At 29.0% G+C, this 15,449-nt stretch overlaps 1 protein-coding gene across 1 annotated transcript; it reads left to right on the plus strand.

Annotated features, from left to right (window-relative positions):
* The first annotated feature begins 120 nt into the window (after window positions 1-120).
* On the plus strand, window positions 121-15,306 carry LOC135930341 (basigin-like). The gene is made up of 8 exons (XM_065467124.1): window positions 121-218; window positions 281-562; window positions 751-809; window positions 860-1,076; window positions 12,666-12,875; window positions 13,904-14,023; window positions 14,092-14,233; window positions 15,059-15,306. Exons 1-8 carry the CDS (start codon window positions 149-151, stop codon window positions 15,114-15,116), a joined length of 1,158 nt encoding a protein of 385 aa, XP_065323196.1. The 5' UTR covers window positions 121-148; the 3' UTR covers window positions 15,117-15,306.
* Window positions 15,307-15,449: the final 143 nt, after the last annotated feature.

Raw genomic sequence — 15,449 nt, forward strand, 5'->3', positions numbered from 1 at the left:
ACTAATGGGTATTCTGAATATTTTAAGACACCCCTAAGAGTTGAGTGAGAATTTTATTTAAAATCAATAAATGTATCTTTCACTAAGCAAATTTTGATTGTCCAATTGCTATTTATCGACTGTTTTAAAAAGGCATTTAATCTTCATAATGCAGTGGGGAATGTCGATAATATTTATTTTTGTGTTGATATTTTACCAAATTGAACATATCCTAGCAGGTTAGCTTAAATTTTTTTGTTATAATCTTTAGTCTTAAAACTATAAATTTGGTTTATGTTAGCTTACACTATAAATATATCTGGACCTACACATGTTGTCAGTGGAGCAACAAATGTCGCTCTTAGTTGTTCTATAATGTCATCTAAAAATGAAATTCCGATTTGGTATCATGATAATCGAAGATTAGATATCACTAGTAAATCTGGTTATCAGAGTTTTTCTGAACGGTCTGGGCAAATTATTAATAGTAAGTTAATAATTAATCGAGCAACTCTTGATAAAGCTGGGACATATAAATGCCAATCTGATACCAACAAAGTTTTGGTATTTCAAATAGTTGTATGTAAGTTCTTTTAATGATTTTCTTGATGTTGCAAAATATCTGCTCTATCTAAAAACCTAAACCCATTATGAAATCTTTTACTTTCAAAGCATGCATGGAGCTTTGTCATTTAACCTTTAACCTTCTTGCATGTTATATATCCATAGTTCTTGAATATTAATATTTCAAAATATATTTGTTTTTTTTAGTTGACTCACCAAATGAAATCATGATGCAATATAAGCCATCAAAATATGATGAATTTCAGGTTTTATAAAAATAATTTATTGTTTAGATATATTTTTATGTTTAATCTAGGAGGTCATTCTGCAGTGTAATGCTAACACCAGTATTCTTGGGAAAAATAATAGATTTACTTGGAAATTTGAAAATGGCACAGTTATCCAAAATGATACTCAATATAATATAGGTTCTAATACTCTCAAAATCATGCATCCAACTATAAAACATTGTGGAAATTATTTTTGTGTTAGCTCTGACATCCCAAATATTAGGAATCCGGTATCAATTAAAGGTAATTATTTTTTTGTATTATTTATGTCATTTTATATAATATGGAATAATAAAAATCTATATAAAATAAATATTTTTTAAAATTCATTTTGATCAGAATATTACCTATCTTTGGTTTTTATAAATAAAAAAAGAGACAAAACTTTAAAATTAAAATGATATGTCTTATCTTTATTTGTTGAAAGGTTTGTATTAATAAGTGTTTTATAAATACATATATTTTTTAATGATTTTACTTATGCAAATATATGGCCTAAGCTTCAAGATTTTGATAATATATGTCTAGACCTTTGTTCCTTCTATGAGCAAAATCTTCGGGATTGCATAATATTTTTTCTGGATGAAATATTGAGTTAGCCATTTTTAAAAAATTGTATCAAAAATAAGCTGTTTAACAACACTACTTTAAATATATATATGCTAGTACACTATATATTGATATTAAATTTTCTGTGCAACAAACTATGTATCTTTATTTTAATAAAAAAATATTAAAAAAACAAATTAACCCTTCAATAGTACAGTGGGGTCTATAGGATCCCAAGCAAGATAGACATGATCTTAAAATCTTCCGTAGCTTCATTAAATATATTTTGGATTATATATTCCGAATTTTATTTATTTTAGTCGGATCTGCAGATACCATTCATGGCCCGATCCTAAAATGGGCCAGCCCTGGCTTTATATTTTCAGGCATGGCCCAATGCGGATTTTATAAAAGAATTTTTTTTATATATTACATTTATTTTTGATGTTTATAGCTAATAATGATGATTAAAATATACAGCCTGTACCGGTTTTAAAAAAAAAATTCTTTTACTTGGCCTGGGAATATTTTAAAAAATCAAAATATGGCCCAGCCCATATAGATCTCTGATTTTAATTAACTATTTATTGAGATATAAAGATATCAAGGCTGATATCGGGAAATATTGGATCTGTGAAAAATTTGTGGATCGGCACAGCTCTAGTAAAATTATTATATTTATACCATATTTTCTGTACTTCGCCTTGAATTCTCACTAACTGTGAATTCAGGGTAACCAATCACCATAGGAGGATTACGTATTGGTACTTATTCCAGATTTACGCTGCCCCATAACTAACTAACCAACTTCATATGTATTAACCCCAGTCACAATTTTTTTTAGTTTATGAATTTTTATAAATTTTGATGAAAAAAATAAATAATAATAACACTCAAATCAAAACAAATATTCTTATAACTTTTAAGTACAATATGTCTTATTGGTGATACAGAATTTATGGGGTATTTGGAATCTCATTTTTAAAATTTATCTATAAAGGCTATTTTTTTAAAAAAAATTTTGGAACATCCGGTTTGTCCAGAAAACTATTTCTGTATGGAAAGAGTGTTCACTTAATTTATATTAATCTTTACAAATAGATTTTCAAAATAAATTTACGAAAAGACAAATATGTATTAAAACTTCATAGGGTAGATACTCTTACATGTGGCTGGAATACAATTCCGATCAGATCAGATGTTTCAACTAAAGATCTACAAATCACGGCCCGGCCCGAGCCTCCGGGTGTATCGTAAAAAAATAATTACGGGCCGGGCCGGGTCTAATATATTCAAATAAATCCGAGCCGGCGGACCAATAGTTTTTATTTCTGGTCCGGGCCGAGTTTGAAAAATTTTTCGATAAATGATTTAAGATTCTGAGATCGTAAATCCCTACGAATTCCGTTTTCCCGATATGACATAAGAATACATTCAAAAAATGAAATATAAAAGCGCCTCACGAATTACGTTCACTATTCGATTTAAACGAATACGAATAATGGAATTATTCGATTTAAACGAATACGAATAATGGAATTATTCGATTTATACGAATACGAATAATGGAATTATTCGATTTATACGAATACGAATAATGGAATTATTCGATTTATACGAATACGAATAATGGAATTATTCGATTTATACGAATACGAATAATGGAATTATTCGATTTATACGAATACGAATAATGGAATACGAATACGAATAATGGAATTATTCGATTTATACGAATACGAATAATGGAATTATTCGATTCGATTCGCTCTCATGAATAATCGTTCTTTCTTAAGAAATGTTAATACATTTTTAAACTGAATTCGAAATTTAATTTTATTTCAAGTGTTTATTTTTTAAAGGAAAACAATGTTCACATAATTTTTATTCAATTTTTTTTTTAAAAAATTTTAAATAATGACAAACAAGCTTAAAATTTCCATCGTTTGAGATAGCAGCATTGATATCGTGTTTAAAATGAAACGCGTCACGAATTTTTTTTTATATAAGTAGCCTACCTAACTCACAGAAATTTATGGAGAGAAAGATGACAAAAAAAGATTCATCGCGTGACATGTCAATCGTAAATCAATTATAATAACTATTTTTTAAACGATAGAACAAAAAGCCTTTCATTGGCATCGTTAATGTTTATTGATAGCGCCATCTATTATACCTTTTTTTATATATATATATTATTCAATTCAGCTGAAGTTTGATAGAAAATAAAAAAAAATTTGAAATATCGAAGCTCAATGATATATTCGGATAATATTAATGTTTAGTAATTCCCCCCCCCTAACTCCTCCCATAATTATAAATTATGATTTAGTTATTAATGTTAGATTTAAATATTCAAACTAAATATTAGCTTTTAGGGTTGTGTCGATCCGCATATTTTTCACCGATCCGATCGATATTTTTCGATATTGTTTCAAACCCTATCCAATCCGATATTTTTACTGATTTTTAATCACCCCCGTTTGAACCAAATGTAATTAGGAAATCAATATTTTTTATGCAAAAAATCGAATTATGAATAATTTAATTTTTTTTTATTTCTACAATTAGGACTATGATAAAAAAAAAATATATATTTAAAAATTGGAATTATAAAAATTGTAATATTTAATTGTATAAAATTATAATATATTAGATTTTTTTTTAATAAATATGAGAGCCTCTAGATTTTCTGGGTATAAGTTTCTACGATAGATTATCTACATCTCCTGCCGTACTGAAGGCAGACTCAGATGATTCCGCAGATAACGCATTTTGCAAAATTATCTTTGTCTTTCGTAAAATATTTCCATAATTCAGATACCATATTTAAAAAATTTGTATTTAAAATATAAATAAAAAAATTGGCGTTATTTAAAAAGAATTAAAATAAATAAAACTTTGGGTGTTCCTTTCTATTTTTATTATAAAAAAAAGCTTCTAAAATACTATAAATCTAAGAAAAGTAAAAAGATCGATCAGATCGGTTTTTTACAGGTATCGGCCCTATTCGATATTTTTGGAAAACGCTAAATATCGGTACCGATCCGATCCTATATTTAATATCGGCACAGCCCTATTAGCTTTTAATTCACAACTAATTATTTAACCCCAATAAAAGGTTTAAAAAAGCCGATTTTTTTTAACCTCTAAATTCCTATTAGCTCAGGCAATATAATTGTTAATGAGCCTAATTTTTTGTTTCGGTTATTACTAGAACATATTATTACGTGCTCACAAATTTTTGTCTAAATTGAAAGGGGCCTGCCAAAAATCTCGATTTTCCTGCTCGTTTTGACATGGAATCACCCCCGAAGGAAAATTCCTAAAATGGGGTATTAGTTTTTTTTAACAATGTATTATTCTTTAATCTAAACTAAAAAAAAAATGGACTCTTAAAATACAGTAATTGGACCGGAAACGATGGAATGTCCTTCCGCTTTACAGATGATATAGGGATCGTTTTTTTTAAAAAAAAATATTGAATAACGCCTTTCGGGGATGTTGCGTGACGAGTCTTTTATGGACGGCCACAATAAACGCCTTAAAATAACGTCATCCAGTCATCTAAAGTTTATTTCGGCCCATCGCCATACTGCTAAAATCATCTTTAAAGAAATGGCCATCTGACGGAATTAATCAATATTTCGGATTGCCAACAGCCACCCACGGGCTGGGATCTCATAAATTGAATGACTGATGGAATAAACGCTGTCATAAAATTTGAACAGCTGATGTGACCAAATATAAAAATTAATATTTATAGAAAACGCGATTTGTTCAAGCGGCGCAGTATTGAACGCCGCGTTATTTATGGATCTAGCCAATAAATGGGTATAATTTATAAATACCGGGCGAAACGAGGAAAACGCTCTATGTTAAAGGGTTTTTTTTGTAAATTATATTATCACGGTTCCCGTTATAAATCGCTAAAAATAATAAAAAAATTAAGTACCACTAGAAAAATAATAATTATTAACAAATAGTTATATCATACTTAATACAAATATATATCTAAGGGTGAAATTATGATAAATTTTAGTATATAATTACAAATTATATTATTTAAGCAAGCGTTTTACAAATTTAATAAATATTTTAAATGGCAATAAAAAATTTCACCAATAGTTATATTATATACTTAATACAAATACATATATATCTTACAAATTATATTATTAAACAGACACTATACAAATTTATTTAGAGGCAATTATTATCTAGAAATTATGAATAATCATGGATTTGCAGAATCCCTAATAGATTTTAATGAAAAATATACATATTTTCGGTAAATTTCTATATAAACATCTAAAAAAATTTCTATATAAACATCTAAAAAAATTTCTATATAAACATCTAAAAAAATTTCTTATATTTTATAGGAACCGACGTTTATCGATAGCCAAAAGGGCAAAGCATTGCTCTTTTTTTCAAAATTTTCTTTACCGTTCTAATGGCACATACAGGAATACAATTCACTACAGGTGTTTAAGAGCTGACTGTAAAGTAACACGTAAATATATAGGGATTCACAGTATCCAAAATGCGTGGACATGAAAAACATGCTATACTTTTTCGCAAATTAGAAAACTTTGCAAACAGCAGATATCGCTCCTCCTTCATAATCGGTTTATGCCATGTCTGGTAAAAACAGGATACCATTCAATGTCCCATATTCCACCATTATTTGAAATAGCTCAATATACGACTCCTTTCTTTTATCTGGAAGAAGTGCTAGGGATCATCGTTTGATTATACATGATATGTATAGTATATAATTGGCTAAAAAAAACGTGGACATGTGTAAAACGTCCCATCCATATAAATGAATTTTGTATGGGATGATAAATTGACTAACATGGCAGACCCAAATACAATGAGTTTGTTATTACTGTTTTTTATTAAGAAGCTATCACCACTGAATGTTGTTATCAATTCGGTGGTCAATACAATTGTGTCATTGCTAGTGGGAATATTTGGCCTGGTTTGTTTTAAAACACGGTTAACCGTATTTTTAGCGGAAATAAAAGGTGGTAGGGCTCTTGGATAATTATATATATCTGGATCTTCAGAGCATTGTTGGTTTGATGCCTTTAGATAGATATCCATCCTTGTATCTAGAGGATTTTGTTGTACCGTTGCTTTTACTGTTTGCAAAGTTTTCTAATTTGCGAAAAAGTATAGCATGATTTTCATGTTCACGCATTTTGGATACTGTGTATCCCTGAATATATTTACACGTTACTTTACAGTCAGCTCTTAAACACCTGTAGTAAATTGTATTCCTGTATGTGCCATTATAACGGTAAAGAAAATTTTGAAAAAAGAGCAATGCTTTGCCCTTTAGGCTATCGATAAACGTCGGTTCCTTAAAATATAAGAAAATTTTTTAGATGTTTACATAGAAATTTGCCGAAAATATGTATATTTTTCCATTAAAATCTATTAGGGATTCTGCAAACCCCTGATTATCCATATTTTCCAAATAATAATTGCCTGTAAAATATAATGTGATTATAGCTAATTTCATCGAGAACTATTACTTTCTATTTCCGAATTAAGAGGAGATGTAAAGGAAATCATTTGATATGTTGGGAGCATCTATATTTTATGTATATATTAAGTGGATTTGTTATTAAAAATGTTACTTTGAAAGCCCCCAGACCTCATTTAGGACGGGCCAGGAATATATGCGGGAAATATCATGAGCAAAGAGGGGACGTGTAAACTGATTGGCTTTGAGTATAACCTATTTTAAAATTCGTGTTTAGATAATGGTTATATATAATTTGTTGTACCTAAAACTAAGATTATTTATCATTTTTAACTTAACCTTTAAAGGGTCAAAGATTCTCCATGATGTGAATGAGAACGTATTTGAGAATCGTCTATTTAATTTTGAGTTTGTTGTTTTATAAATTACGTGATAAAATATTTTTACCCTGAAAATGTGAACTCAAGTTGTTCTAAGATAAATGTTTGATGATAAAGGTGAAACATCTAAAATAATAATAATTTAATTGCAATTAAGTTTAAAATACTTTGAATTGGTTTACTGGTGTCTAAATGACATTTAGTTTTTACTAAAGTCACGATTAATGGTTAGTTTTGCTCTGCCACCACATCTTTTGCGGCAATAGTTAATATATTATGGCATTAATAATGGCCCGAATAAGATTTTAGCCTAAATAATATATTATGTAAGCCTAGACTTAACTCGTAGATGGTAGAAAGGGTTGGACCTTTATTTTCCTAACCTCGAGGCTTAGATATTAAGATTTTGGCTAAAATATTGATCAGGTCATTTAACAACACTAGAAAAAACTGTTAGATACTGATAAGAAACATAAAATTATTTCCAAAAAATAATTGTCTTCTTTCCAGATTATTAATTAATTGAATAACTCAATATCAATTTTTTTTTTTAAAAACTGACTAGAACAAAATTTTTATTTTTATTGTAATAAACATAGAAAAATACAATAAAGATTTCGAAAAATAAAATTTATTCGAATATTTTTAATGCAAAAATTCGAATATTTTTTTTATCATTTTCTTCCTTTTGCCACCTCTACCAGATTTGTGCTTTAAATACTGCTGATAATTCCAAATATTCTCTGTAGTCTTTATTTTTTAATGTAAATAAAATTTTCGTATCTAATAAATTATACATACTTTAATATCTAATTTCTTTAAGTAATTTATTTATGTTTTTCTGCTACGGTTTGAATCTTCATTTTTTTTAAAATAAAACATTGGTAGCCATTTTTGGGGATTTTCACTGGTGACAAAATTGCCAACATTCCCCATTTTTTTTTAGCGATTTTTCGTTTAGCGATTTCGAACCGATCCCCTTTATTCCGTATTTAAAAGGCAACTTTATTAAATTTAATTAGCGTATAATTTAAATAACTAGGAAGGGATTTTTAGTCTCCCCCCCCCCCACCTTTGTCGGCTTTCTTGCAAAAAATCCGAAAAGAATCATATGGGAGACCAGGGTAAAACGATCGGCATTTTGCATATTTACAATAAAAATTTTAAACAAGAGTCAAACACAACAATTTGCAAATCAACGTGTAGCCACATCCCTCTACGAGATAAAAGAAAGTGTAGCCCTCTACCTAAAATATTTTAGGAGCTATGATTAGTTATGTTAAATTACGCGTTTAAGCCAGGGTAAAATGGTTAAGCACTGGGGTAAAGTGGTTAAAATAATATTTGACATTATATTTATTGTTTTATTTAACAAATATTACAAATTTAAGATATATTTATGATTTTTATTTACAAACAAATCAATGTAACAGTGGCGTAGGCATGGAGGGGGTTCAACCCCCCACCTCCCCCCCCCCCCATGATAATGAAAAAAAATTATTTTTTTTTAAATTCTTAATAAACGCTTGATTTTTATGTTTTAAATTTATTATAAATAATAATAGATATACACATTTGATTATTTTTATATTTATTAAATAAATTTTATATTATTTTGCATTTCATAAAATTGTCTAATTTGTCATATTCCATTTTATAAAAAATATATAATTTCTTATTTTCAATATGAAAAAACAATCATTTATTTTATTCATATTTCAACAAATCACATCCTACACCTATCACTACATTGGAAAATCAATGCAATATGGACATGTAAAGTAATTTTCATAATTACCACATCTAGGCACATTGTCAATTCAAATACAAACAATATAATTTAATTACTTGTTTAGGCGTTTTACCATAAATGGTATACTTGCTTCTAATATGTAGTCACACAATGTAGATTCTCTTCATTTGTAAATATTTATTTATGGTGATCTTAACTTTTAATACCATTTTTATATCTTCCACTCAACGTTGGATAAGGTATGTTATATTTTTTAGAGGACAAATTAAGTGAAGTTTTGCTATTTTATATTTTATGGCTTCGTCGATTATACCTACATCTCCTGAATATTGTTTTTCTCAAATAATTTCTCGTTATTTGATTGGTGCAATAAAAGTTATAATAAATGAATGAATGAAAAATTTAATGTAAATAATCATATGTTTTAACCGTTTTTACCCATAACAGCTTTTACCCCAAGGTGACATATGTTATAAAAAACCGTTATTGCGTAACTTCTAGTATAGCTATAGATGTCAGATAAATTTATTTTATAGCTAGTACTCCATGTGTGCCGAGAATGATTTTTTTTTGACAAAATATATAAAACCAGGTAAGTTTTTGGAAAATATAAAAATACATCTTCGCACCAAATTTAAAATCTTTGTGCCTAAGGGTTAAAAAGTTATTTGCGTTAACTTTGTTACCCCGTCAATCGGGATCGCTTTACCCCGGTCTCCCCTACATCAACGCGCAAAAGACTAAAATATGCCTTTTTTTAAAAAAAATAAATGGTTTCTAAGCCATTGTTTATAGTAAACGCGATTTGTTCAAGCGGTGCGGTATTTAATGGTATTATCGAAATCACAGCTGATATATTACCGCAACGATAATATTTCGAAATGTATAAGTCGCGACATATATGTTTTTTTTCTTCAAATTTTTGTCATCACTTGTTATCATCGTTTTTCTCCCACAAATATTTGTATATTGTACCTAATATATTGGCTTGAATTTTTCTAAATAACGCGGACCGTTCGAATAAATCTCGTTTACTATAAAAAAAGAGGCGTAGCGTCAACCGATAATTTGACCAATTTGACGGGATACCATTTGAAACGCATTATTTATGTGAACGCTATGAAGCGCCCTATTTTTGTAGCACAATATATATATATATATTAAAATTGGGAAAAAATATTTGCGAATGGATTAATATACGTTGTTGGATTAGTATTATTATTATATATATAATAACCATTATGGTATCTTATTTTAAAAAAAGGAGAAAATCAATAAAATTTATGATCAAAACAAAAAAATAGTAATAACCCAAGATTTTCTATTCCTAATAACTAATGCTGAGAAGGTTTAATCACTTTTTCCGCATCGATTTTCAGTCTGGTCGAGTTCTTGAGATGGATCTTCTCCCGGCTCGAAAAATTTCTCGGTCTTAACCGGGCTGGCGATGTTGACTATACTGATATGTCCACTCGCTCATTCGTATTCCGCCTAATTATCGATTTCTATTAATCTTACGTCCTTAGGCCGCGTTCATAGTCGAATCCGATGCGGCACGACTTAACAGCTGATCGATTTTTAAAATTTGTTTACGAGATCATTTTTACAGATTCTAAAAATCGATCAGCTGTTAAATAGTGCCGGATCGGATCCCGCTATAAATCCGTCCCTAAAACTTCTATCAATCGTTAGCTCGCTCTATGGTCCCAAAATGGAGGTAAGAAGTTTAAAAAATGGCCGATTTTGGATTTACAAAAAATGTCAATTTTTACATCTTGGTATTATGTCATTTGACAATTTATATTTTTTAGCCAATATCATGGTCAAAAAAAAAATTTTTTTCCTATTACATTGAAATTTATGTTATAGTAAAAAAAAAAGTTTAAAATTATATTAATATCGATTTATATAAAAAATAATTTATGTTTCTAAAAGCGCCGCGAAAACTAAATAAGGACATATGTTTTTGGAGGATGAAAAGGAATCATTTTTATTTTTATATAAAAAAAAATGTCGACTTAAAATATCAGCTGATTTTGATTCGCGCCAAAATTAAACGGATATATTGTTCTATAAACACATCGTGGGGGAATTCTATAAATAATAATTCGGCAAAAGAAATAAATTTTTAGATGTCGATCAAATGTCGAAAATAGATATCAATCAACCTTCGAAAAATTTTTAAAGTATGATATCAATATCCGTGCCAAAAAACACAAAATTATATTATAGAGCCATCATGACCATCTTACACCTTTTCAGGATCTGATCTGAATTTTTCGCCAGACGCCACCGCCCTACTATTTTTAAGGTACCCCCAGTCCAATGACTTGTAATAATACCAAGACTGACGACGCATTCATTAAAAGCGTACATCAACGAAAAACAGCTGGGGACGCCATTTTGATTACTTGTATCGTTATCAAAAATTTAAAATGAGAGGATCCAATTTATTCCCATGTCTGACGCAAACTTTATCGAAGAATTAGCATGTTCATTGAGATGATAAGGAAGCAAGCACTCCTTAACACGAGAATAATTGCTATATGGATTAACCAAAATGGCGGATCCAGCTGATTTGCATTCAACGACGCTTTTCAAATGCGTTATTTTAAACGCGCATCGTCAATTTACGTATTATTATATGTCAATCATTCCCCAATTCAGACTGATCCTAGATTAATTCTAAAAAAAATATATATTTTAAGGAAGAATGTTAAACTGTTAAGAGTCGGTGTTTCCTAAAATGGCTCGATATTAGCCGATTTTAGCACAACACGCCTAAAGCCTTTTCTGCCATCTGTGAGCGAAAATCTCCACGATTTTTTTTTTGGCTAAAATATTGGTTAGCCGTTTAAAAAACTCTAGTTAGTTTTATAACTTTTATATTATAAGAAATTAATTTATACATTTTTTTAGAAAGAAAAAGGTTATTTTTTTGTTTGTAATTAACTATAAATTATATATATATGTGTATAGAGAGAGAGAAATTTTTATTTAAAAAGCGCCTAAAAACATATAATTTTGCAAAACAAAAAATATCTTATGACTACGAAATGTTAATTTTTTTTTAAAATATATTTTACCATTATATATATATATATATATATATATTATTAATTGAAAATGTTTTACTTTAAGTATTTTGACTTTAAAATGTTAAAAGAAGGTATTGTTATTTTATTTATTTTTTTTGGTAAGACAAAAATTTGTTTTCTGGGATCAACAGCTTGGGTCCTACTCTTAAGGAGTTCTCGAAAGCGCGAAACGATACCCTTCCCCCGTTTGATTGGAAAAGAGATCTTCCACTTAAAGTTGACGTAGATTAATAGTCATGATCAAGTTTCCCCCCCCCTCAATTACTAGTTCTGAGGTCTAGCTGTTTTAAAATAAAACCCGGGATATTCAGAAAATTAACTTTCAATTACTGATATAAACTAAAATAAATTCCCTTACTAACCAATTTTTTTTTTTTACTAATAGGAATGATATTGAGGTAATTCTAATACAAACTTTTAAGGGCAACGAAAAATTTTCGTATACTTTTAAATAATGTGTCCCTGATAAAATATTTTCATCCCTCCTAACTTCAGAATCATGATTGAACCCCGTCAGCTGTCAAATTATTAATAAAATATATATTATGTATCAAGCTCCGGTCAGGGTCAAGCCGTTGAACGAACAAGGCTCGCTTAGCTTGGTGGAGGGGGATACTCTCAAACTGAAATGCGAAGCTTTGTCCTGCCCAAAACCTTCCATTCTCTGGTTCCGGAAACGGGATAAAGACGAGTCCTTCCATCCCCTCAATTCCGCGAGCGTGGGCGTAGGGGATAGGATCAGTTTCGATCAGGACAAAGCGGAAGGTATCAATTTTTTTTTTCCAAAATTATTTGAAATAATTAAAATCGGCTCAGCTGTTTCACATTTTTTTCTTCTTCTTCGCTCGATTTACCTCGTGAGTATATATTAGCGATCTGCCGGTCCGGCCCGTTTAATTTGTTAAAAGTCGTGGCTCGGATTCCAGCTCCACCTAAAATTATATTTGCAAGGAAAGCGCTGTGTTCTTCATTTTATGTTCCGATCACTTTCTTCCATCTTTTTTTTTTAGTAGGAAGGCGCCCAGCAGTCGGAAAATTTATAATATTTCGATTCTTAGGAGGGATCTCATGATCGATTTTTTTTTTCCCTGATATTTCCTAATTTTGGACCTAAAATTTCGTTTTTTTTTAAAAAGAATTTATTGAGTTCTGATCCCCTAATAACAAAATTAACTCACGTTAATGTTAAATTTTTTTTTCTCTTTAGCTTCCACCTTTTTCTGGTGGTAAACTCCTTCAATATCTCTCTCCACTTTATGTTTGTTATTCATACTATCTCTCTTATCTAATTTATACTTCTTCATATTGGCTCTAACTTAATGGGCCCATTGAATTTTTGGCCTTCCTCTTTTACGTTTACCCATCACTTCCAAACTCTCAACCCTATTGCCTACGAAGTTCTTGTCAAATTTTTTTTTTTTTAAACATTAACAATTCTCGAACAAATATATAAAGTTTCATTATTGAATTTTAGAAATAACGAACCTAAAAACATATTTTTAGCTTTTAAGTTCCAAAATTATTAAAATTATGCATATTAAAAGATCTGCCGTCAAAAATCTCCTAATACCTCTTGTTATTTTATTTTTTTCCAAATTACCTATCGATGGTTAAATTAAAAAATTATCTAAAAAAAAATATTCTTTACGAGCGCCTGATAAGTTATTCCACACTGATCATTAGAGGGTTAAATAATTTTGGTTGTATTGGGTTGTTATTTAGCATCCTCTGGATTTAATTAGATATTTTTAAAAAGTCATTATTTATCATTTAAATTAAATTTTAATGTAAAGATGTGGAAAATAGCACCTTGAAGATCAAGAATATGGGTTACGAAGATAAGGGTTTATATACTTGCAAGGCTTCTAATCTAAAATCAGAACACAATAGCACCATTAACGTTAGAATCAAGGGTATTACATTACCAAATTTTAAAAAAAAATTAACTCATTACGCCATATTTTTTTTTTATATTATAAAGACAAATTGGCGGCTCTTTGGCCGTTCCTTGGGATTTGCTTGGAAGTAGCCATTCTGTGTGCCATAATCCTGATTTACGAGAAGAAAAGGGCTAGGAAGAACTCCGATTTGGACCTTAACACGAGCATCAAATCACCTACTTAGTAAATATTACTATAGAGGTCCACACAACCCGACCTAACTGGAAAATCCGATCAACCGACCCGATCCGTCGGTTAGGAATTTTTTTCCGGTTGGCCGGGTTTGGGAATATTGTTTACAATTAAGAATTTAATTAGAGGGATATCAATAAATCGTGATTTAATTTGTACATTATTTTATCTATTATTTCTTTAGAGTATATTTATATACTAAAAAAATAAATAAGTTTTTGGAGAAAATTTTTTTGTTTTGATTTTTTTGGTTGAAAATTATATGTTTCGAATTGGGCTAGGTTCGGGAATTTTTTTAAAAAGTTTAGGGTTGGTGTTTTACTCCACACGGGACTCGAGAAAATTTTGTTTTTAGGTCTCTAATTACCTCTCCTTATAAAGTAAAATTGTAGTCAATCGTTATGTCGCGTAATTTTATAAATGAACGAGGTTAATATAGACTCTTATGATTTTAAAAAATACATATAGAATCTATTAGATAATATTCCCAGAAATAAAACCCACCTCCACTGGGGAAATTTAAAACTCCAAAGGAATCACATAACTTTGGCAAACTCCAATACGGCTTAGCCTTAGTCCTTCAGTTGAGACTCAAATTAGAAGGGTTTAAAGTCAATTTTTTTTTAGCTTAAAAGCTTAATGGAGTCATATTGGAGCTAGCCAGTTAAGGCAATTGAACGAAGTGAAATCGACGATATTCCGATAAAAAATTTTATTATTATTATTGAGGTGCTAAAATTATTTTGATTATATTTATATAGTTAACAAACTTGAAACTACAGAAATATTAGTTAATGATATTTTTTTATAATATAGCAAATCTCCAGATATAGATTTATCGGAAGATCAAGAAATAAGGCATCGAAAATCATGAATTAAAAAACAGGACAGGACATCTAGAAATATTTTATCCTTAACAAAAGCTTGATAAATTTTTTATCATTTTAAAAGCAAATTTATTTTGCTTAAATATATTCGCGTATTTAATTATCTTTTTATCATTATCATATAACATTTAATACAAAAAAAAAGTGTATATCTGGGAAATTAGATGTTTTAAATTAAGATTTCTGTCTATTCAATTTTATTTTTTAAAAAAATATAATTTTTAATTTATGAATATGTAATGTTATACAAAAAAAAATATTTAATGATAAGCTTAAAATAATATCACGTTTATTTTTTTTAAAAAATTATTTTCAATTTT

The sequence above is a fragment of the Gordionus sp. m RMFG-2023 genome, chromosome 5 (assembly GCF_954871325.1).
Source record: "Gordionus sp. m RMFG-2023 chromosome 5, tfGorSpeb1-WG-v2, whole genome shotgun sequence".
NCBI classification, from domain to species: Eukaryota; Metazoa; Nematomorpha; class Gordioida; order Chordodea; family Parachordodidae; genus Gordionus; species Gordionus sp. m RMFG-2023.